Source organism: Lontra canadensis, unplaced genomic scaffold, assembly GCF_010015895.1.
Source record: "Lontra canadensis isolate GAN:19392208 unplaced genomic scaffold, GSC_riverotter_1.0 scaffold43, whole genome shotgun sequence".
In the NCBI taxonomy this organism is placed as follows: Eukaryota; Metazoa; Chordata; class Mammalia; order Carnivora; family Mustelidae; genus Lontra; species Lontra canadensis.
In genome coordinates this window covers 9,598,501-9,620,085 of record NW_022631037.1, presented here as the reverse complement: position 1 = coordinate 9,620,085, position 21,585 = coordinate 9,598,501, and the positions used below count along the sequence as shown (strand labels likewise).

General features: G+C 42.9%; 2 protein-coding genes across 10 annotated transcripts in view; one reads left to right on the top strand and one right to left on the bottom strand.

The window, feature by feature from the left end:
- MBTD1 (mbt domain containing 1) overlaps positions 1-4,308 on the bottom strand; it is a 66,780-nt gene extending 62,472 nt beyond the window's left edge. For 2 of the 8 annotated variants that reach the window (XM_032872032.1, XM_032872033.1), the window contains exon 1: positions 3,881-4,139. In XM_032872032.1, coding sequence (XP_032727923.1) covers positions 3,881-3,901 — 21 coding nt within the window. In that variant the 5' untranslated portion in view covers positions 3,902-4,139. Of the gene's footprint in view, positions 1-3,178; positions 3,239-3,880; positions 4,144-4,166 lie in introns of those variants that run through there. The other 6 variants (XM_032872030.1, XM_032872029.1, XR_004384318.1 and 3 more) reach the window with 6 other exon arrangements.
- A 210-nt stretch (positions 4,309-4,518) lies between these two features.
- The window catches only part of UTP18 (UTP18 small subunit processome component), a 42,557-nt gene continuing 25,490 nt past the window's right edge, over positions 4,519-21,585 (top strand). For both annotated transcript variants that reach the window (XM_032872037.1, XM_032872038.1), the window contains exons 1-7: positions 4,519-4,973; positions 7,139-7,251; positions 8,352-8,450; positions 12,958-13,025; positions 17,004-17,092; positions 19,178-19,303; positions 19,637-19,811. In XM_032872037.1, the coding sequence (XP_032727928.1) occupies positions 4,635-4,973; positions 7,139-7,251; positions 8,352-8,450; positions 12,958-13,025; positions 17,004-17,092; positions 19,178-19,303; positions 19,637-19,811 (1,009 nt within the window). In that variant the 5' untranslated portion in view covers positions 4,519-4,634. The remainder of the gene's footprint in view (positions 4,974-7,138; positions 7,252-8,351; positions 8,451-12,957; positions 13,026-17,003; positions 17,093-19,177; positions 19,304-19,636; positions 19,812-21,585) is intronic.

Genomic DNA, 21,585 nt, shown 5'->3' with positions numbered 1-21,585 from the left:
CTTTACAGAAACCCTGGGAATTGAAACTCAATCCAGAATTAGGTGAGAAAGAGGACGCCTAAAGAGGTTACGAAATTTACTTAAGATCAGAGGTCAGGAGGTGGCAGAGCGAGAGCCTGGCCAGTTTGCCAACTTTGTCCACAGCTTATTTCCACTATATTACATTTTAAGTCATCAATACTCAAGTGAGAACTGGGGTACCTCCCTAAGCAATCTGATAAAAACTTTGTCAGGCATGCATCTATAGGCCCCACTATAGACCTACTGAATGATAATCACTGGGAGAGAGGTTTTGTATGGTTACAAGAGCCCCAAGAGGTGGTTTTAATGAGTAGTTAAGTTTGGAAAATGCTCTTGTATATCTGCCATGTCCAACATGGCAGACCTATGGCTATTTAAATTTACACCAATTAAATCAAAAGGAAAAACTGGGTCTTTCTGCTGTACTAACTACCGTTTAAGTGTCCAACACAGCCATGTGTAGCTAGCTAGTGGCTGCCATACTGGATAACACACACCTAAGACATTCCTATCACCATACAAACTTCTATCGGACAATGCTGGTTCTAGACCAGCCCTTCAACTATGAGGATGAGAAAATGAGGCCCAGGATTTAATCTGACAAGTACTGTGAAGCTAGTCAGTGGCAGAACTGGAACACTATCCTAGTCTGCCAGTACCTCTCTTACTGTATCATTTCATCCCACCTCAATCAGGCTTTTTCATATGGGAATTATTTCCTTTCCACCTCTTCCTGGGGGCTCCAGCAAAGTAAGAAGCAAAAGTCTAAGTGTGTGTGTGTGTGTGTGTGTGTGTGTGTGTGTAAATCTTAAAAAAAAAAAGTCATTAAAAATGATTAAATGTAAAAAAATAAAATAAAAAAATAAATGTAAACTGGGGTGCCTGGGTGGCTCAGGTCATGATTTCAGGGTCCTGGGATAGAGCCCCACATTGGGCTCTCTGCTCAGCCAGGGGCCTGCTTCCCCTTCTCTTTCTCTCCCTGCCTGCCTCTCTGCCTACTTGTGATCTCTGTCAAATAAATAAGTAAAAATCTTTAAAAAAAATGATTAAACGTAAACCAATCTGCAATTTTTGCATAAAACTAAAGGTAGTGTTGGACAGTTACCAATATCCTAGTGTTAGGAGGAATATTTTACCTTGCTTATTTTAATTCCTTCCTCTTCTGCTGACCTCATGTTTTTATCTTTCTCTTGAATCGAAACCCTGAAGTTAATGTTCATTTTAACTGGCTTAACCTTAATATTTAAATGCGAAAAGGTTACATCTTATTCAGCAAACATTTTAAAGATGAAAACGGAGAAAGAGCAATCAAAAAATAGTGACGACTAATTTTAGAATGTGGTCACTCAAACCACTGAGCACTCCTGGCTTTCAGTAATCTAGTGGTTTTGTATTTATGACATTAATATGTTGTTTTCACTTGTAACCTACAGCTCTACCCTCTTTTGACTATTATATCTTCAACAATTTGAGAGCCTAGAAGCATCTGTGTAGGAAGGTTTAGACTCTAACCAGGACAACATATAACCAGTCACAAAAAATACAACAGTGTCTTCTTTAGAAATAAAACCAGTTGTTCCTGTCTAGTATGATCAGAATGCAAATGTCTCCAAAGTCAGTCAGCTTAAGTCATGACAGTTCATGTTTAAAGTGAGCAGGAAAATAACTTGGAATTCCATGGTAATTAGAACTTTAAAGACAGAATTACACAGCTCTATCAGTTTTTTTTGTATACCTAGTATTCATTTCCATGTTAAATTCTAGTCATTAGATTAAGATGAAACTGACATCAAACTCTATAAAATTAAAAACTGGATTGTTGAAAAACATGGCCCAACATAAGATACTTATGAACAAATACTTATTCAAGACAGTTCTGCTGTAATTTGCAAGGCAGCCAGAAGCCTTGAGATGGGGTTCTATATAAATAGAAGTTACTTGTTATTCAGAGAAAGAGATGGTGCAAAAAAAACAAAAAACAAAACAAAAAAAAGACCCCCCCGCCCCCCAAACAGCTATTTTCTTTCTAAACACTCACTGATGTTGAGGTAAACAAACAAAAAAAATAAAGTCTAAGTAAGCATAGTAGAGCAGAACAAGAGTCTCAAGTCATGACAGGGGGAAAGAGAAAAATGTTTCAGTATTTTAAACAGGGGACTGGTAGCTTTAAGAGGAAATTTATTCTCTGGCTTTTAGACCAAATCATTAATTCTACATCTTATCTGTTACGTCTTGACTCCACTTCACTATATTAGGAAGAGAAAAAACAAGTGCCCTGAAGATTTTATGCCAACAAAACTACTTTTGGAGGCAGCACAGCTCACCAAATGAAGAACATTAGAAAAACCTTAACTGACAACAGCAGAAAGGGAACCATCTCAACGACTGAGTGATAAATGGCATATACTAATGTAAAGAACATGAAAACTATTGCAAACTGTACGCAAATAGAAGCGCTACAAAAAATTTAAATCTCATCAAAGAACCACAGAAGTAAGTAATAAAAAAGAAATGAAAGTGCTGTGAAGGAGGGACTTGAGAAGGAAGTCCAGTTTGAAAGGAAGACACAGGTCAAAAGGAAGGGGGAGGGGCGCAGTACTGGCCACCTCTGTACGAAGAGATGCTTCTAAAAGCCGCAGTACTACCTCCCAAAGACAATTTTAGACAGCTTTAGGGAAAATTTAGGCACAAACAAATGCACTTTGAGAGAGTAATACAGAGTTGCTGCGGACTTTTTTTTTTTTTTTGCCTTCGGACAGATGCACTAGCGAGAGAAAACAGCCATGAAATCCCAGACTGTAATTCCCAAGCTTCCTGTAGAAAAATATCAACCATTCTCAGGCATACAAACCAGCGCATTTGAAAATGACCCAGCAAAGTTTTCAGCTGGCCCTCACTCTCACTCAAACCCTCCTTCCTCCACTTCCCTGCTGTTCTTTCCTGGCACACAAAATATAGGCCAATGAGCGGTGGGTGGGTGAGGAGGATGTGAGAGAAAATTTGAGAAGTAAAAAAGGGAGCAACTTAACAAGGACATGAATGAGACTAGAGGGTCTAATAAGGGTAGGCAAACAACAATTCAAAAGCAACGGGCTTTCCGGGGCAGCAGTGAGCGTTCAGTGTTGGTAAAGGTTTAAGCAGAGACCAGACTACCTACCACTTGTCAGGCTGCAGAGGGGACGGCTGCTTTGGGTGACCTCTAATGTCTCTTCCGACTCTGAAATGTTAGGATTCTCATTTCACAAAAGAGAACGCAACGGTCCCGAAAGCCCACCGACCTAGACCCCTTTTAAATAAGCGACCCAGGTGGCTGCTGCCCAAACACCACTCCCACCTCTCCCTCCCACACGTGCCCACCCCGCCCCCTTTCAATATTTCCACCTCCACGTGCAAAATGCCTCGCGGCACTCGCCCCGGGGCCGATAAGCACCTTCCCCCGCAAAGCACCCAAACTAGGCCCCTCTGGGGCAAGGGAGGACTCCACTCTCCCACCTTGGACGGCTAAAAAAGGAAAAGTCTCCAATCCAGCCTCCCTCTCCCCCCGACCAGCAGCCAGAGCTGAAGGGGGAGGGGGGGCGGGACGCAGAGAAAAACTTTCTTCTAAAATTTTTCTCCCAAAGAGTGGAGGGAGTAGAGAGAACCCCCGCCAAGTCCGGGGCTGAGGGGGTGGGGGGAGGGGAACCCCCCGAATCGTTTAACGGCCGGTAGGGGGAGGGGGACTCTAGAGGTTGAGGGGGCGTGGGATGGAGAAGCAGGCCTGGGAGTGGGGCTCAGGGAGCTGCAGGGGTTGCTGGGGTCGGGGAGCTGCAGGCGTCCCCCCCACCTGGCACACAAAGCGGCTGCCGCGCTCGGCTCTCACCAGATCCTTTGTGTTTTCCATCAGGGCCTCATGGGTAGGGGTTGTCCGTGCTCCCCGGGCCCGCGGCGCCCCCTCCCCGAGCTGGGGGCAGGCGCCTCTCCCTGGGACTACGGCGACTACAGGGGGGGCCCCCGCTGTGCCCAGACCGGCGGCGGCTGCGGCAGCCCCCGGATTTCCCCCCTTTAACTCGGGTGGCCCCAGGATATCAACAACATTAGCATAGCCCTCCCTCCCCAGCGCGCCTGCGCCGTGACCCGCGCCCCGATTGGCCCACTTCCCTACATACCCTCCTCTCTCTCTCCTCCAGCGTGGGACCCTCTGCAGGCTCCGTACTCCAAGGGCCGTACCAAGACAAGGGGGTGGAAAAGGCAATCGCGGCTCGTGTTAAGTCGAGTGGTTAAAAAGTAAGGAAGAAGAGAAGTTTCATTCAGTCATCCCAGCTTATACTCTCGCTTTCTTGTGCCCCCTTCAATCAGTTGCAGCTGCGAAGTTGTGTTGGAAAAAATTTTCCACTCCAGTCACGCCGCTTCCCCCTCCACCCGGAAAATCGGTCCTCCCGGAGGAACTCCCCTACGGGGAGGGGTTGCTGAGGGGAGTGGGCGTTACGTAGGGAGAGAGTGTTGGTCACGTGCTAACAGGCCGCGCAGGCTCCTTCCGACCCCGCGGGGCCTCAGCGGCGGCGGGCAGCAAACCGCCTCGGCGCACGCGCAGCGAGGTTCCACGTGAGCGCCTGCGTTTCTTCTCCAACCCAACGATGCCGCCGGAACGTAGAAGCCGAACGAAACCGGAGCGGAGGCCCGGAGTGAGTCTGGACCGGAAGAGGCGAACGAAGCCGGGCCGGAGAGCCGGAGCTGGGCCGGGCGGGCCGCCCCGAAAGGCTGCTCCTTCATCCCAGCGGAAACCGCCGGCCCGGCCGAGCGCAGCAGCCGCTGCGATCGCAGTCGCGGCGGAGGAGGAAAGGCGGCTCCGGCAGCGGAACCGCCTGACGCTGGAGGAGGACAAACCGGCCGTGGAACGGTGCCTGGAGGAGCTGGTGTTCGGCGACGTCGAGGACAACGAGGACGCGTTGCTGCGGCGTCTGCAGGGCTCGCGGGTGAGGGAGGCCGCGGCGCGCGGGCTGGGCGCGCTCAGGCGGGGCGCACGGTGGGCGGTGAGCCTCCGGGGGCGGAGCCTGGGCGACCTGGGGCGCCGAGAGCGCTCAGGTCGGCGGGCGCCCGAAAACGCGGGCGCCGACGGGGGCCAGACTGGAAGTCTCCACTGGGCGGAGACCTTGCTTTTCCCCGCCCCCGGGGTGGAGGGGCGGGGGGAGCCCCTGCGCCGGGTATCCATCAGGCGCTCTACACGTCTGTGTAGCCTAGGGCAGTCGTGAGCATTTTTTCGCGGCTCAGATCGAAACCCTGTGTTTCTTTCTTTGTGGCCATTCGATCCCCTGCCTCAGTACCTTGTTGGGATTCAGGAGTTACGGAATCAGAATGTGCGTTTTTAACAGCTTCCCAAGTGATGGACTCGCCAGCTTCTGAGAATGATCGTGCATTTGTTCGCCAGATCATTGTTCGTTTGTTGGGGGCCACATATTTTTTCGAGCAATGAAAACCCTGCTTGCTTTTTATTATCATCCCTTTTTACTCCCTTTGCACATTTTTTTAATTTTTTAATTTTTTTAAAGATTTTTATTTATTTATTTGACAGAGAGAGATCACAAGTAGGCAGAGAGGCAGGCAGAGAGAGAGGAAGGGAAGCAGGCTCCCTGCTGAGCAGAGAGCCCGATGCGGGACTCCATCCCAGGACCCTGCGATCATGACCTGAGCCGAAGGCAGCGGCTTAACCCACTGAGCCACCCAGGCGCCCCCTTTGCACATTTTTAAAAAGAGATTTTATTTATTTGACAGTGAGAGATCACAAGTAGACAAGAGAGGCAGGCAAAGAGAGAGGGGGAAGCAGGCTCCTGGCTGAGCAGAGAGCCCGATTGGGGCTGGATCCCAGGACCCTGGGATCATGACCCGAGCCGAAGGCAGAGGCTTTAACCCATTGAGCCACCCAGGCGCCCCCCACCTTTGCACATTTTAAGTCACTTTTTAGGAGCCACTTTTAATCATCTCTTTTATGCTACACCTGATATTTCTTCCAAGATAGGGAGTTCCAGGTCTTGTTCTAGGCAATGGAGGAGGCACAGCAATGGACAAAAACACAAAAGTCCCTTGCTGTTTTAGACCATGTGTACTAGTGGCGCAAAAAGAAGATAAAGTAAAATGCAAATATGTCAGAGACATATGCTGAAGAGAAAAAAAAAGCATTAGGGAAAGGAAGACAAGTGTTTGTAGAGGCCAGTGAAATTCTACGTGGTGTGGCCAAGCAAAGCCTCACCGAGAATACTGTTTGGTGAAAGAATACCCACCTCACAAGTGGCCAGTGTCATTTGATTGTCAGTATCTCCTTTGGGTGCTTATGAGGGAGTCTGCAGAAATCTCTTTGGCAGATAGAGAACTGTTATTGGAAAACTGCTGGCCTTTGGGACTTTTTATGGTCAAGAACAAAGGAACAGTCTTTGTGAGGTGGGATTTATCGGGCTTTGAAGGATCATAGACTGGTAACAGAAGAGCGAGAAAATATTTGGACATGTCTATTAGCGGTTTTTGGGAAAGCTCGAGCTCAACTTCTGGGAGTTTTCTGTGGTGTGGATTTAGATTTAATAGTCTAGGGTAAATTTTCTTAAGGAAGGGGGTCAGGAATGGTTATGAACAATGGAGAAGCAGTATGTCTAAGACTAATGAAATGCCAGTTAGTTATAGTATTCAGTCACATAATTTTTGGTGTTAGTCTGCCTCTGGTCCCATGATTTCTGTAGTTCCTGGATTTTTCCAGCTCATTTTCCTCTTTTGTCAACTTATCTTTTGTTTTTCTTATCTTACTTGGTCCTTTCTTTTCAGCATGTCAGCTTTTCCTTGACTGTTCATCCTGCCTGCCTGTCCAGCATACGGTGCCATTCTCTCCGCATTTTCTATTCTGCTTCCAGCATTTGCCATGGTTTTGGCGATGTTCCTAGGAAGATGTTGCTGCGGCTGAGGTCGAAGAGGTTGCCGCCTCTGTTCTCCTCAAGGATTTTGATGGATTCCTTTCTCACATTGAGGTCCTTCATCCATTTGCCATGGTTAACATTCTGTCCCATTACTCCATCAGAGGGCCTAAAGAAGCATTCCAACTGTAAGGTGTGTGCGTCTGCTGAAAAACTCAGTGCTTGAGGGCATCTGTCTTCTCTAGGTTCAAGTGCAGGAAGACTCAGGTGACTCGGAAGTGGAGAATGAAGCAAAAGATAATTTTCGGTTTCAAAAGAAGCCAGTTTGGGTGGATGAAGAAGATGAAGATGATGAAATGTAAGTTGCCTATTTTTTCTTCCAGATTCCCTCTGGATATTTAAAATAATATTTTGTAAGTTTTAAAGAAGTTCTCTTTACAAATATATGATTACGTGAAGATTTGAAAAATACTGTAAAGCAGAGAAAGGAAAAGGTCATTCATAAACTCACATCGAGGGAGAACCGCTGTTAGGTATTGGCATTCTTCTCTCCTGCCCTCTTCTCTTGTGTGCTGTATTGAATGGCAAAGAAAGCGTAGTGTTTGGTGTCACGTTTGAGTTTGTCTTTTAATGTGGCCGGTTCCTAAGTGATCAAGGGCAAGTTTGAAACCTGCCTTTTCTCTTTCGGACAGAGATAATAATAATAGTAATATCAGAAGGCTCTTGAGATTAAGTGAAATAATGTATATGGAGCTCTTAGCACAATGTCTGAAACTGAGAAAAGGCTAGAAAAAAAGCTAACACACTCAATACTGTGGTTTTAAGAGATGAAAATGCATTGTCTTGCAAGCGTTTATCCCCACTGAAGAATAAAAACATTTATAAATGATTTTAAATGTATTATAGTCTATTACATGAATTAACTACAATTTATGTAGGTATTGTCAGATAGGTTTTCCTGTTTTTCCCTTTGATAAGTTGATGTTGAGACAAATGTTTTTCTGCATAACCCTTTTTCTCCTTTCTAATTGCTTCTGTAAGAAGGATTTTCTGAGGTAGAATTACTTAATCAAAGGGCATGAGCATGTGTCAGAGTCTTGATAAAAACTGCCAGACTGACCAGGAGGTTCTCCCAGTTTACCTTCCCATTGAAAGGTGTCCATTTCACTCCATTCTTAAAAACAATGCTTATCTTTTTTTTAGACTTCGTCAGTTTAATGGGTGGGAAATAACTTCTTTATTTGTGTGATTTTTGTTATTAGTCATTGGTATTTTTTCAGAGCATTCTCTTTTACGTGTTTATCTTTTTTCAAAAATTAATGTGTATTTGATACTGTGCACCTCACAGATCTTGACCTATATTTGGTTAAATGTGTTCTCAAATTTTTAAAGGCAACAACTAGTTACGACAAATCTTTCAAGGTCGTTTAAAGCATACTGTTGTTCTGTTTTTAATAGGGTTGACATGATGAGCAATCGGTTCCGGAAAGATATGATGAAAAATGCCAGTGAAAGTAAACTTTCAAAAGACAAGCTTCAAAAGAGACTTAAGGAAGAGTAAGTGTCCTTTTCCTGGTGATTTACCAAGCTTTAACTTACAATGAGTGGTTTATTTGGATTCACTGAGTCTTTGGCTAGAACAGTTCCTTGGGTAGTGAGTTTCCATTTTGAAGTAGTAAGAGCATTGCTACTGGAAGAAATGGTTGAAGTTTTAGTATTTTGGAGGGAGAGGGAATACAAGTACAAAAGAGTTTTTGGGGGGTGCCTGGGTCGCTCCGTCGTTAAGCGTCTGCCTTTGGCTCAGGTCATGATCCCAGGGTTCTGGGATTGAGCCCTGCATCGGGCTCTCTGCTCAGCCGGAAGCCTGCTTCTCTCTCTCCCACAACCCCTGCTTATGTTCCCTTTCTTGCTGTGTCTCTTTCTGTCAAATAAGTAAATAAAATCTTTAAAAAAATTTTTTTTTTGGAAAATCTTGTAATCCTACCACCCACATATAATCAGTGATGGTATTGCTTACTTGCTTGTTTGTTTGTATGTGGTAAACCATCTCTTTTCCATTACTTTTAGGTTCTTTTAGTTAAGCAGAGCTGGGAAATGTATGTATATTTTAAAATAATGACTTCATGGGGCGCCCAGGTGGCTCAGTTGGTTGAGCTTCTGAGTTAGGCTCAGGTCATCTCAGGGTCCTGGGATTGAGCCCTGCATTGGGCACCAGGCTCAGTAGGGAGCCTGCTTCTCTCTCTCTGGCCACCTACTCCTTTCTCTCTCTCTCTCTCTTAAATTAACAGATGAATAAACTCTTTAAAAAAAGCCTTTCTCTCTTTAAAAAAGATAAGTAAAATAAAATAAAATGATGATTTCATTGTGATTCTTCCAATTCAGACTTACCGATCTTCAAAAATATTTTTTCTTTCAATATTTTATTTAAATTCAAGTTAGTAAACATGTAGTGTAGCATTAGTTTCAGGGGTAGAATTTAGTGGTTCCTCACTTGCACACAACACCCAGTGCTCATTGCGAGTGCTGTCCTTAATCCATATCACCCATTTACCCCATTCCCCGACCATCTCCTCTCCAGCAACCCTGTTTGTTTTCTATACTTGAGAGTTTCATGTGGTTTGCCTTCCTCTGTTTTTTTTTTCCCCTTAAGATTTTATTTATTTATTTTAGAGCTCAAGTGGGGGAGAGGAGAGGCAGAGGGAGAGAGAATCCCGAGCAGAATCTGTGCTGAGTGCAGAGTCTGACGAGGGGCTCGATCCCAGGATCGATCGATCGATCATGACCTAAGCCAAAACCAAGAGTCAGTCACTCAACCAACTGAGCCACGCAGGCGCCCTTCCCTTTCTGTTTTTAACATACTTTATTTTTCCTTCCCTTCCCCAGTGTTCATTTGTTTTAGTTATTAAATTCCACATGAGTGAAATCATATGGTATTTGTCTTTCTCTGACTTATTTTGCTTAGTGTCCTACATTTTAGTTCCCATCAAAAATAGAAATTTTAAAAATTTAATTTTACATTATAGTGATTAAGTAACTGGTTTCAACTTTCAAGAATATTTAAGTATTTGAACATTGAGTATTTGAAAGCTTGGTACTTTAACTTAACCTCATTTATTTTTCTTCTAAACCTTTATTTAAATTCTAGTTATGTAATACACAGTGTGATATTAGTTTCAGAAACAAAATTTAGTGATTCATCACTTACGTATAACACTCAGCGCTCATCATAACAAGTGCCCTCCTTAATGCCCATCACCCATCTAGAGCATCCCCCATCAGTCTCCCTCCATCAACCCTTAGTTTGTGTCCTATAGGTAAGAATCTCTTACAGTTTGTTTCCTTCTTTCTTTTTTTCCCCCATCCTGTAAATTCATCTCTCTCATTTCCTAAATTCCACGTATGAGTGAAATGATACGGAATTTGTTTTTCTCTCCCGATTTCACTTGTGTAATGCGTTCTGCCTCCATCCACATTCTTGCACATGGTAAGATTTCATTCTTTGATGGCTGAGTAATATTTCACATATATGCCTATATACAGCACACCTTCTTTATCTGTTCATCAATTGATGAACACTTGGGCTCTTTCCATAGTTTGGCTATTGTTGATAATGTTGCTATAAACGTCAGTGTGCACGTACCCCTTGAAATCTGTATTTTTGTATCCTTTGGGTAGTAGTGGTGCAATTGCTTGATCATAGGGTAGCTCTATTTTTAACTTTTTGAGGAACTTCCATACTATTTTCCAGAGTGGCTGCACCAGTTTGCATTCCCACCAACAGTGCAAGAGGGTTTCCCTTTCTCTGCATCCTTGTCAACATCTGTTGTTTCCTGCGTTGTTAATTTTAGCCATCTGATGGGTGTGACATGGTATCTCATCATGGTTTTTACTTGTATTTCCTGATCATGAGTGATGTTGAGCATTTTTTCATTTGTATTGGCTCTGAACTCAGAGTCCTTGTATGCTAATTCTTTCATGTCTGTCATTTCTGTGTCTTTCTGTTGACTGATTTTTTGTTCTGGTTGTGGTTCATATTTTTCTGCTTCCTTGCATATCTAGAAATTTTGATTGGATTTTGGGCAGTGTGAGTGGTAAATTGATCAGTGTCTGGATTTTGATTTTGGCTTTTAATGAGTGTTTAATGAGTGAATGTTGAATGAGTGAGTACTTTTAGTGACTTTGTCTAGGCAAGCAGTTGATTGGCTTGGAGATTAGTTTGATCCTTTCAGGATTTGTTTTTAGTTTTGTTGTAGAGTAGCATTTGCTCTAGGCTGGTTTAGCCCCATGTCTAAGATGTCTTTTGCCATTTCTTCTGAATGCCCTGCGTTTTCAGTACGGACCTTCCCATGACTGGTTGGAACTTAAGTGTCTGAACTCTGGTGTTACGCAACTTACAGCTCCCTGCTGGTTCTCTGCCTGGTCTCATGGAGTTTCATCCTGTGAATGTACAGCTTAGTATTCAGCAAAAATGTCTGTGGACCCCAGTGCAGATTTTTGGAGCTTTTTGTAGGTTCCATACCCCGCATGGAGCCCAATGCGAGGGCTTGAACTCACGACCCTGAGATCAAGAGCTGAGCTGAGAGAGGAAGAGTTGGATGCTTAACCAACTGATCCTCCTGGGTGCCTGCTTATTCAAAAAAATTTACTCTTTTTTCTTTCATTTATATTTTAATAAGGTGAATCCTTTTTAAAATTAAAAAAAAATTTTTTTCTTATTTTTAAGTAGGCTCTACACCCAGCATGGAGCCCCAGTTTGGGGCTTGAACTCAAAAGCGTGAGATCAAGACCTGAGCTGAAATTAAGAGTCAGTCACACAACCTGCTGAGCCACCCAGGCACCTGGAGCTGTTTCTTTTCTCTTCTGTTGTTCAGTGCCCCTCAAATTCCAGTTCTCTCAGCCTCTTTCAAGTCTGACTTTTTCTCACTGGTTCTGTGCCAGGGTCTCAAAAAATTGCCCCCCGGGGAGAGATCCTGGGATGGCAGCACTCACCTTGTTATTTCCTTTCTCTCAGGGATCACAATCTTATGTTTTTTTTCCAATTTTTGAAAACAGTTTCAGATGTTTTGTCTCATTTTCTAGTTGTTTATGGCCAGTGGGCTGAGTTTGGTGGTTTTGTCTGCACATCTGTAATAAACAATTAGAATGACTCTGCACTTTTCCGGAAACCGGCATTTCAGAATATGCTTCTCATAAAGCTAGCTTTTTTCAGAGTGAAATGCTCCAATTTTATTCGAAGGATTTGTGATTGTGTTTTGTATGTTCTTTTTTTTTTCTTTAAAGATTGTATTTATTTATTTGACAGACAGATCACAAGTAGGCAGAGAGGCAGGCAGAGAGGAGGGGGAAGCAGGCTCCCCACGGAGCAGAGAGCCCGACGTGGGGCTCGATCCCAGGTCCCTGGGAATCATGACCTGAGCCGAAGACAGAGGCTTTAACCCACTGAGCTACCCAGGTGCCCCTGTTTTGTATATTCTTACCAGTCTTTCAGATGTGTTTTACTGTGTATTCTGTTACTGTAGCTTTGGTTTATAACCACATAGAGAGTTCTTCACTTAGTTCCAAGATCTGAGAATTGTTGATATGAGCAAATAAGTAGACCTGTAACTAGACAAAAATAATTAACAAGTATGTATCCAGGTGTTCTATATCCAAGACTAGTTTATACAGTTAGAGGTTCACAAAAGTTTCCCATATTGGCAAGTTGGGACTATTCTTTGTGAGTACCCTTTCTGTTAAAATTGATAATTTTTTTTTTAAGGATTTTATTTATTTGACAGAGATCACAAGTAGGCAGAGAGGCAGACAGAGAGAGGGGGGAAACAGGCTCCCTGCTGAGTAGAGAGCCCGATGCGGGGCTCGATCACAGGACCCTGAGACCATGCATGACCTGAGCTGAAGGCAGAGGCTTAACCCACTGAGCCATGAAGGTGCCCCAAGATGATAATTTCTTTGGCAAGATTGTATACATGCTCTCAAGGGTGAGCTAATCTATACCCTTTAAGTCTTTGAAGTTTGGTGAACATTTATTAGTTAACACAAAATTTCAATTTTGTATTTCGCTTAGATTCCAGCATGCCATGGGGGGAGTACCTGCCTGGACAGACACTAGTAAGCGGAAGACATCTTCAGATGGTGAGTACTGATACCCGTTTAAGTTAGTAAACGAATCTCTGTTCCTGTTCTGTTCTATGAGCTTTCTCATGAGGCTCGTTAAAACCTGATGTTTCAAATATGTCCCTCCCTTCCCGCCTTTAAATGTTTGGTTTCAGAGTCTACCAGTTCTCTGAGGGAAGCTCTTTTACAATATGTAAGATTCATTTTGTAGTATGTTCTCTGTTGTATGGGCAATAATGCATGAATTTTATGTTGTTTGGTTCACAGTAGAGCTATGTTGCATTATGACATGGGGTTAAAGAAAAGTAACGGTTCTTCATCCAGTGCTCCTTCTGAAGTTATTGTCAGCTAGTACGGCTGTCTACTGGGAAATGGGATTTCTAGGGAGCACATGTCCAGTCGGGCCCAGATGATCAGTCACTTTGTAAAAACTATTCTTTAACTCCAGATTTTAAGTTTGGCTTGTCCCGTAACTGTTCTCTCCTTTTTAGATCCTTCAGTTTGGGTATTATAAATGTGGATAGCTTCCCAAGATCTGATTTGTGTGCTTGCAGTTATACATTTTAGACTTGCAATTGACTTTTGAAATCCTTTAGGGAGTCTGCAGTATATCCTCCCACACGATGCAGGAGCTCTCTTCTTAGCATCCTTGATTTCTGATGAGCCTCCGTTTGGTTATCACTACCACCTCTCCCTCCCTTCTTCCCGGCCCTTTGAGTCCAGGCCTCATGGTATTCAAGTACAAGGAGTCCATTTAAAGAACCAGTTGTTTTCTGCAATTCTGTTAGAAAACCCAATCTGTTACTAAGTCAAAATTTACCTTCTGGTTTCCAGCCAGATGCTTTTAGAGGTGGGAGGAATCTTAGTGATACAGCCTGAATTTATCCACTGCAGGAATCTTTTTCTACAGCATCTGTTAGATGGTAATTTAGCCTCTGCTTAAACACATCAAATAATGCTGTTTACTGGACTGGTTTTCCCTCTTCTCTGTTTCTAAAGGACTAATTGTTAGAATTTTTTTCCAGTTTCGAGATTTATCTCCCTACATTCTGTAGTCCTACCGTTTAAAAGTATACAGTTTAAAAAAAACTAAAAACAGCATACAGTTTATTTTACTTCTTGTTTCATGTAAAACTCTGTTGTTGAAGAAATATCTTTCCAGGTTTGTTTTTTAACAAGTTTAACATCCCTGATCCTTTAACCTTTTTTTACATTATATGATTTTAACCTCCTTAGTTACCAGTTTGCCCTTCTCGATGAAGTATAATTTTATTACCCATTTTAGAATGCTGCATTCATAGGCCATTTTATTTTATTTATTTATTTTTAAAGATTTTACTTGTTTGAGAGAGAACATGAGCAGGGGTGGGGGTGACAGAGGGAGAGTAGCAGACTCCCCGCTGAGCAGGGAGCCCAACACAGGGCTCTGTCTCAGGACACTGGGATCATGACCTGAGCTGAAGGTAGACATTTAACCAACTGAGCTACCCAGGTGCCCCTTCATAGAACGTTTGGATCTGTGTAATTAATAGGTAAGGTTATGTTGGCTGTTGAAACAGAAAACCTTCCATGTCCCATTGGCTTAATCCAATAGAAGTTATTTTTTTCATGCATGTAAAAATTGTGGTGAGGAGGGGTTGGTGTGCTTTAGGGACCCAAGAGATTCTGACAGCTTCATGCTGGGTTTTTCAAAGTTTCCCAAGAGGTTGACCTCCAGGTGGCTTATAGGTGAGTGGCTCACCCAAAAGAGACTTTTATTGGCCTGTCCTGGGAGTGGTACATGGACTTTTGACTTAGATTTTATTGGCCAGAGCTCAGTCACAAGGCCACGTTAACTTCATGGACTCCCAGGAAATGCAGTTTGTCTTTGTATTCGTGAGAAAAAGGAAATGGATTAGGTTACTTATTAGCCAGTCAGCTACCATCAGGATATCCTGGTCTACTACCTAGGACCAGGGAGTGAGGTTCAAAAAGATAAAAGTGACTTGTTCAAGGTGTACTTCTTATTGACACAGTGCTGACCAAACCCCAGCTTTACGTGTTATCTTTATTGGTAAATATTTTGTACAGTGTCTTTAAAAGGGAAATATTCCCCACTTTAAACATAATTAGAATACTATCATCATAGGCCTTTGGAAATTAATAGTAATTCCTTAATATGATGGATTCTTTTATTATTGCTATTTTGTTCATTTATCTCCTCCCCCTCACCCCCCAACCTTGGATCCTTCTAGCTTGCTTTGTATTCTGCCTGGTCTTCACAGTGCTTTTGAATCTAGCGTGATGTCTTTTTTAAGTTCTGGAAATTCTAATTGTCTTCAAATACTGTTTCTGTTCAGTCTTCCTTTTCTCCTGGAACACCAGTTGGTGTGTGTTGAATGTTTTTATTTATTCTTTTAAATGTGTTTTGTGTTCTTTTCTGCATTTTCGATCCTTTTTGCTTTCTGTACTATAGGCTGGATGTTTTTTCTGATCCATTTTCCAGACTACTAATTGTCTTTCTAGCTAATGTTTATATGCTGTTAAAAACACCACTGGGATTTTAATTTTAACTACTGTAGTTTTCAGTTCTAGAATTAACATATGGTTCTTTTTTTAATAGTATAGTTCTCTGGCTCAGTATCTGAATATTCATTTTTCTTGAAAATATTAAACATAATACTTTAAAAGCTTAAGTCTGAAAAACACAATTATTTATATCTCCTGTGGAAATTGTCTGTTATTCCTTAGGTTTTTCAATCAAGTTACCTTACCTTGTCATTATTAACCTAGTTACATTTCATTGAGTGCTGAGCACAGTATATAAAAAATAGTGCTGCTTAGTAAGAGGACAAGGATATCTTTCTCCAGAGAATTTGTACATTTGTTTCTAGGTAGTGGCTGGGTAAGGGGCACTGCAGTCCCATAGCATCTTACTCGAGTGAGAGGTGGTAAGGATTCAAAGCTGGGTTTCAGTTTATGGAGGATTTTCTTTTCTTTTTTTTTTTTTTTTAAATTTATTTGACAGAGAGAGAGAGAGCACAAGTAGGCAGAGTGGCAAGCAGAGGGAGAGGGAGAAGCAGGGGCTTGATCCTGGGACTCTGGGATCATGACCTGAGCCAGAAGGCAGACGCTTAACTGTCTGAGCCATCCAGGTGCCCCTGTGGAGGATTTTCCTATAATTCTTACAATTCTTTGATTTCACCCTTAATCCTTGGTGTAGACTTCTGTGGCTCTAATTAGAAGCCTGATAGTTTACCAGACCCCCTTAAGAACCTTAGAGGGCTTTTAGTGCTGGCTTTTACCCTCTTCTTCCTGCGGGTGTTTTATTTATTTCATTAATTAGTTAATTTTAAAAGATTTTATTTATTTGACAGTACAAGCACGGGGAGTGGCTCCCTGCTGAGCAAGGAGCCCAGTTTGGGGCCCGATCCCATGATTTTGGGATCATGACCTGAGCTGAAGGCAAACACTTAACCACTGAGCCACCCAGGCGTCCCCTGTGTGGGTGTTTTAAAAATGTTGCTCAGCTTTTTGGCCCTCTTTACTAGAATCCTCAGGAGAAAAGCAGCCCTGTTAGCTCTCTTTGAAGTTCTGATACACAGTTTGCTGATCTTGATCTCTCAGTCAACTAAAAGTGCTAGTCCTTGTTCATGTGGGTTAAGCCAGATCTGCTGTCCACCTTATTGCCAATTTTGCCATAATTATGAATTGTTCTTTTCAAATTAAATACTGACTTCAACTTTTATTTTTTTCATCCTGTTTTAGTCATTGTGAATGTGTATCTTTCATTCCAGAGTCAAGCTTGTATTTAACCATATATACTGGACTCTGTGTCATTTTCCCCTCCCTTTCAAATTTAGTTTGTTTTACTTTTACCAATTGCAGTTGAAATAAAGTGATTGAGATTGGAGGCTGGAATGGGGGGAGTCGAAGTTTGAAATACGGAGTTGTTTGGGGAGGTAATGGCCATCTCATTGATTCTAAAACTCAGCCTTGTGGGTTTGTTTGACTTAGATGAAAGTGAAGAGGATGAAGATGATTTGTTGCAAAGGACTGGAAATTTCATATCTGCATCAACTTCTCTTCCTAAAGGAATCTTAAAGGTGAGAGTCAGCCAAGTTAGGCCCCTCCAGCTGACTATCTCTGACACCCAGTGTATGGGTTCATGTTCTCTGTGGGATTAAACATGTTGCTGTCATTTATTACTCTTCTGCAGAAATGATCAAGAAGATTAAATTATGTTCCCAGGGACCTTTTACCAATTGTTTGATTTCTCCTTTTGCGTTTCCTTGAGTTTCCATGGGCACTAGCCTGGTTCATGCTGCCATTCTCTGTTAGCTCGTGCACTGCAGTCACTTGGTGACTGGTCTCCCGCTTCCACTCTCCTCTTCCTGTTCTTCATTAGTAGTAGCCAGGAGGGGCTTCTTAAACTTCAGGTCATGTCACTTTTCATCGCTTTTTGAAAACTTCTGAATTCTTTATCACGGTCTCCACTGCTCTTCATAATCTGGCGTCTGCGTATATCTGAACTTCGTCCCAGAAGTTTCCCCTTTGTTTCTGACCCAGGTTCCCTCAGGCCTTCTTTTTGTTTCTTGAGAACACCGAGTCCTTTCTTGCCTCTGAACTTTTGCTCTTGCTCCTGCCTGTCTGTCCTTCAAGCACTGCTCATGGCCAAACCTGTCCGTACCCTTTTGCTCAGAGGACACTTAGGAAGGTTCTTCCTGGCTCTCTTGTGTAAAGTGGTCTGCACTAGTTAGACTGTATCTGACTTGTTCATTGTGGTAATAAGTACCTGCCCAGCCCAGTGCTTCAGTTAGATATCTGTTACAGATCTCTGACATAGGTATTTTTCTACATTATAAAATGGTAGCCTCCTTTAGATGGGGGAGGGAACCCTATTAGGGCGGGTTACTAGGAGACAGAGTGATTGTGTTTCCCCCACCTTATGAAGACAGTTCAGTCAGCTCTTCGTAGGGTAAATTCACATCCACTGATAATGCAGTTACCGTAAGAATCTAAGTTCGTTTCTTATAAACAAAACATAAACTTAGTACTCTATTTTTTCCTTTGAGTTTTTTTTTTTTAAAGATTTTATTTATTTATTTGACAGAGATCACATGTAGGCAGAGAGGCAGGCAGAGAGAGAGAGAGGAAAGGAAGCAGGCTCCCTGCTGAGCAGAGAGCCCGATGCGGGGCTCGATCTCAGGACCCTGAGATCATGACCTGAGCCGAAGGCAGAGGCTTAACCCACTGAGCCACCCAGGTGCCCCTGAGGTTTTTTGTTTTTTTTTTTTAAATTTTATTTATTTATTTGAGAGAGAGGCAGTGAGAGAGAGCCTGAGAGGGGAAAAGGTCAGAGGGAGAAGCGGACTCCCTTTGGAGCTGGGAGCCCAATGCAGGACTCGATCCCGAGACCCCAGGATCATGACCTGAGCCGAAGGCAGTTGCTTAACCAACTGAGCCACCCAGGTGCCCTATAATTGAGTTTTTAATGGAGAGAGAGCAACCTGTAAAAACTAGGAAATAACTGAAAATAGCCTAAATGCATGATATATGAGGTCATCATTGCTTTAAGCTAGGAACCATGTATTCTGAGAGGAGAACATAGCTGTCCATGCCAACCACAGAATCATGGGGACGATTACAGAGTGCCTTTTATTTTGTGCCATGAATGCAAAAATGCTAGAGTAGCAATTTTAAGTAAAATATCCTTGAAGTCAGTCTCCTAATCTGTATGGTATATCATGAGGAAATGACTGTCCTGGTCCCCCAAGACCTTAACTATTTCATCCCCTTGTTAGAAAGATGGTAAAAATGGATTATTATTTAGTAAAATGACTTGCTAGTTGGTAGTAGAGCTGTGGTCTTGTGGTTACCATACCAGTGTACTTCCTTCTCAGCATAAGCTATGTTGAAATGTCTTTCCTTCATGCTTTAAAGAAAAGAATGTTGGGGCTCCTGGGTGGCTCAGTTATGCATTTGCCCTCGGCTCAGGTCATGATTCCAGGGGTCTGGGATCAAGCCCTGAATCTGGGCTCTCTGGTCCATGGGGAATCTGCTTCTCCCTCTGCCTCTGCCTGCTTGTACGTGCTCTCTCTCTTCCTGTCAAATAAATAAAATCTTCCAAAAAAAAAAAAAGAATGTTAACTCATTTGAATTGATAGAGTTGTCACTGTCTTTTTCTACAGCTAAAGAATTGTCTGCATGCTAACGCGGAACGTCCTACCACGGCTCGGATCTCGTCCGTGCAGTTCCATCCTTGCGCGCAGGTCGTGATGGTTGCCGCGCGAGATAATGCTGTGTCGCTGTTTCAGGTGTGCATTTTTATTTATTTATTTGTTTATTTAAATTTATTTATTTATTTATTTATTTATTTATTTGACAGAAATCACAAGTAGGCAGAGAGGCAGGCAGACAGAGAGAGGGGAGGAGAAGCAGGCCTCCTGCTGAGCAGAGAGCCTGATGCGGGGCTCGATTCCAGGACCCTGAGATCCCGACCTGAGCCGAAGGCAGAGGCCCCAAGCCACTGAGCCACCCAGGCACCCTGTGGTGTGCATTTTTAAATGGAAACTTGTGGTGAGAAGTATTTACTCACAGGATACAGTCTATGGAAATAACCAAAAGGAATGTTTTGCCTCTCCTTATAGGTTGATGGAAAAACAAATCCTAAAATCCAGAGTATCTATTTGGAGAAGTTTCCAATATTTAAGGCCTGTTTTAGTGCTACTGGAGAAGAGGTTTTAGCCACGAGCGTCCATAGCAAGGTTCTTTATGTCTATGATATGCTGGCTGGAAAGCTAATTCCTGTGCATCAAGTGAGAGGTAAGGTTTCTATTGAACGTGTCGCCCATCACCCCTCTGCCCTGTCAGCCCCACAGCTGAGTTCATTTAACAGTGTTTACGACCACTTTTCCCCCACAGGATTCTTAAAAATAAGAATCTCTTTAGTTTAGTATTCAGAAAATGTCATTGTGTTGAGATGATACATTTGAATGAAAATAGTGAACTTTTTATAGAGCACTTCTGGGAAAACTGGAATTTGGGAATCTGTATCTCCCTGAGCAGAAAAGCAGTTGCAAACGCAAGGCTGTAAGATTGGCAGTGGATGCCGCAGAAAGAGCCTGGGCGCTAGAAGACCCGAGTCCCAAGTCCTCAGACAGAGTATCTCCCCTCTCTAGTCTTCTGGAGATTTGGATTCTCTCTTGTCCTTCTGGTGTCTGTTATAATAGATTTTTGGTTTATGTTTAAAGGAAATAAAGCACTGCTTTTGGAGATCATGATGTATTTTCAAGACTGCTTAAGAAAATGTTTTATTATTTGAAAATTTATCTTCTTCTGCCTTCCCCATTCTTCCCCTGCATGCCCGTCCCCGCATCACCGCAAAATTCGGTGACACCTTCAGGAACCCTCTGTGGACCAAAGCCCTGTAGTGGGTTGGCTGGGTTAGCGCTTATATGCCCTGGGAGGTGGTGATAACAGCGCTGTGGCTTCCTGGCAGTCTCCCTGTTAAACTGGGTATATGTTTGGGGCTGTAAAGGACAGGGGTAGCTCTGTACAGCCTTTTTTCTGCTAATGGTTCAAAGTGAACAAGCTCAGCTTCAGAAACATTTATGGGGTTTATCATCAGTGTTTCCAGTCTTCTGCTTCCTGTGTTTCCTGACAACTTCGGTGACCCTTTCCGAGTGGATTCGTAGTTTAAGTGTGCTTTACAGCAGGGCCTCTCAGACATTAGTGTGCACAGAAGCCTCCTGGGGATCTGGCTCAAGTGCAGAATGTGCTTCTATAGGTCTGAGGGGGCCGGATTCTGCATTTCTCACAAGTTCGTGGGTGAGGCTGGTGTTGCTGGTCCGTGGACCTCACTTTGAATCGAAGAGCCTGAAACAGTTTCCCCATACTGAAGCAGAAAACAGTATATAGTTATTAACTGTTTTCACATATTATTCCACTAATGAAAAGGAGTGGGCTTTTGTCCATCCTTGCCTTACATCCTCTTGGGAAAAGCAAATCCCCGGGGTTGGTGAAGATAGAGTCAGTGATGTTGACGGTGGATCTGCAGGTACGCCGGAGTGTGCATCTGATCGCCAGCTTCTAAGATGTGGCATTTATCTTTCCCTCTATGCTCTTTCCTCAATGAGCATAGCTTGGCAGTAATGATGATAATGCTAAAGTAAATGTATTTTTTTTTTTTGTTGGCTTGGTTGTTGAACGCTATTTTCAGTCTCATTATGAAACACTATAACTAACTCAAAATTAATTAAGGACATTGGTTAGAATATGCAAACTTATACATTTGTAAACTCTTTGTCTTAAATGTAAGTTTGAAAAATGAGGAGTGCAGAATTGATGCATTCTGAAGAATTCTGAATTGATGGTTTGTCCCATTAACCCGATGGGGTTCATAATGGGGTCCACGGATTTTCAACATTCTCTGATAGAATTTAGAGGCCAATGAAGTCATATGGGAAAAACATTACATCTATTTTCACCAACATAGTACTGAAGTTTAGCGTTTCCTTTGGTTATTAAAGTTTTTTTTTTTTAAGATTTTATTTCTTTATTTGACAGAGATCACAAGTAGGCAGAGAGGCAGGCAGAG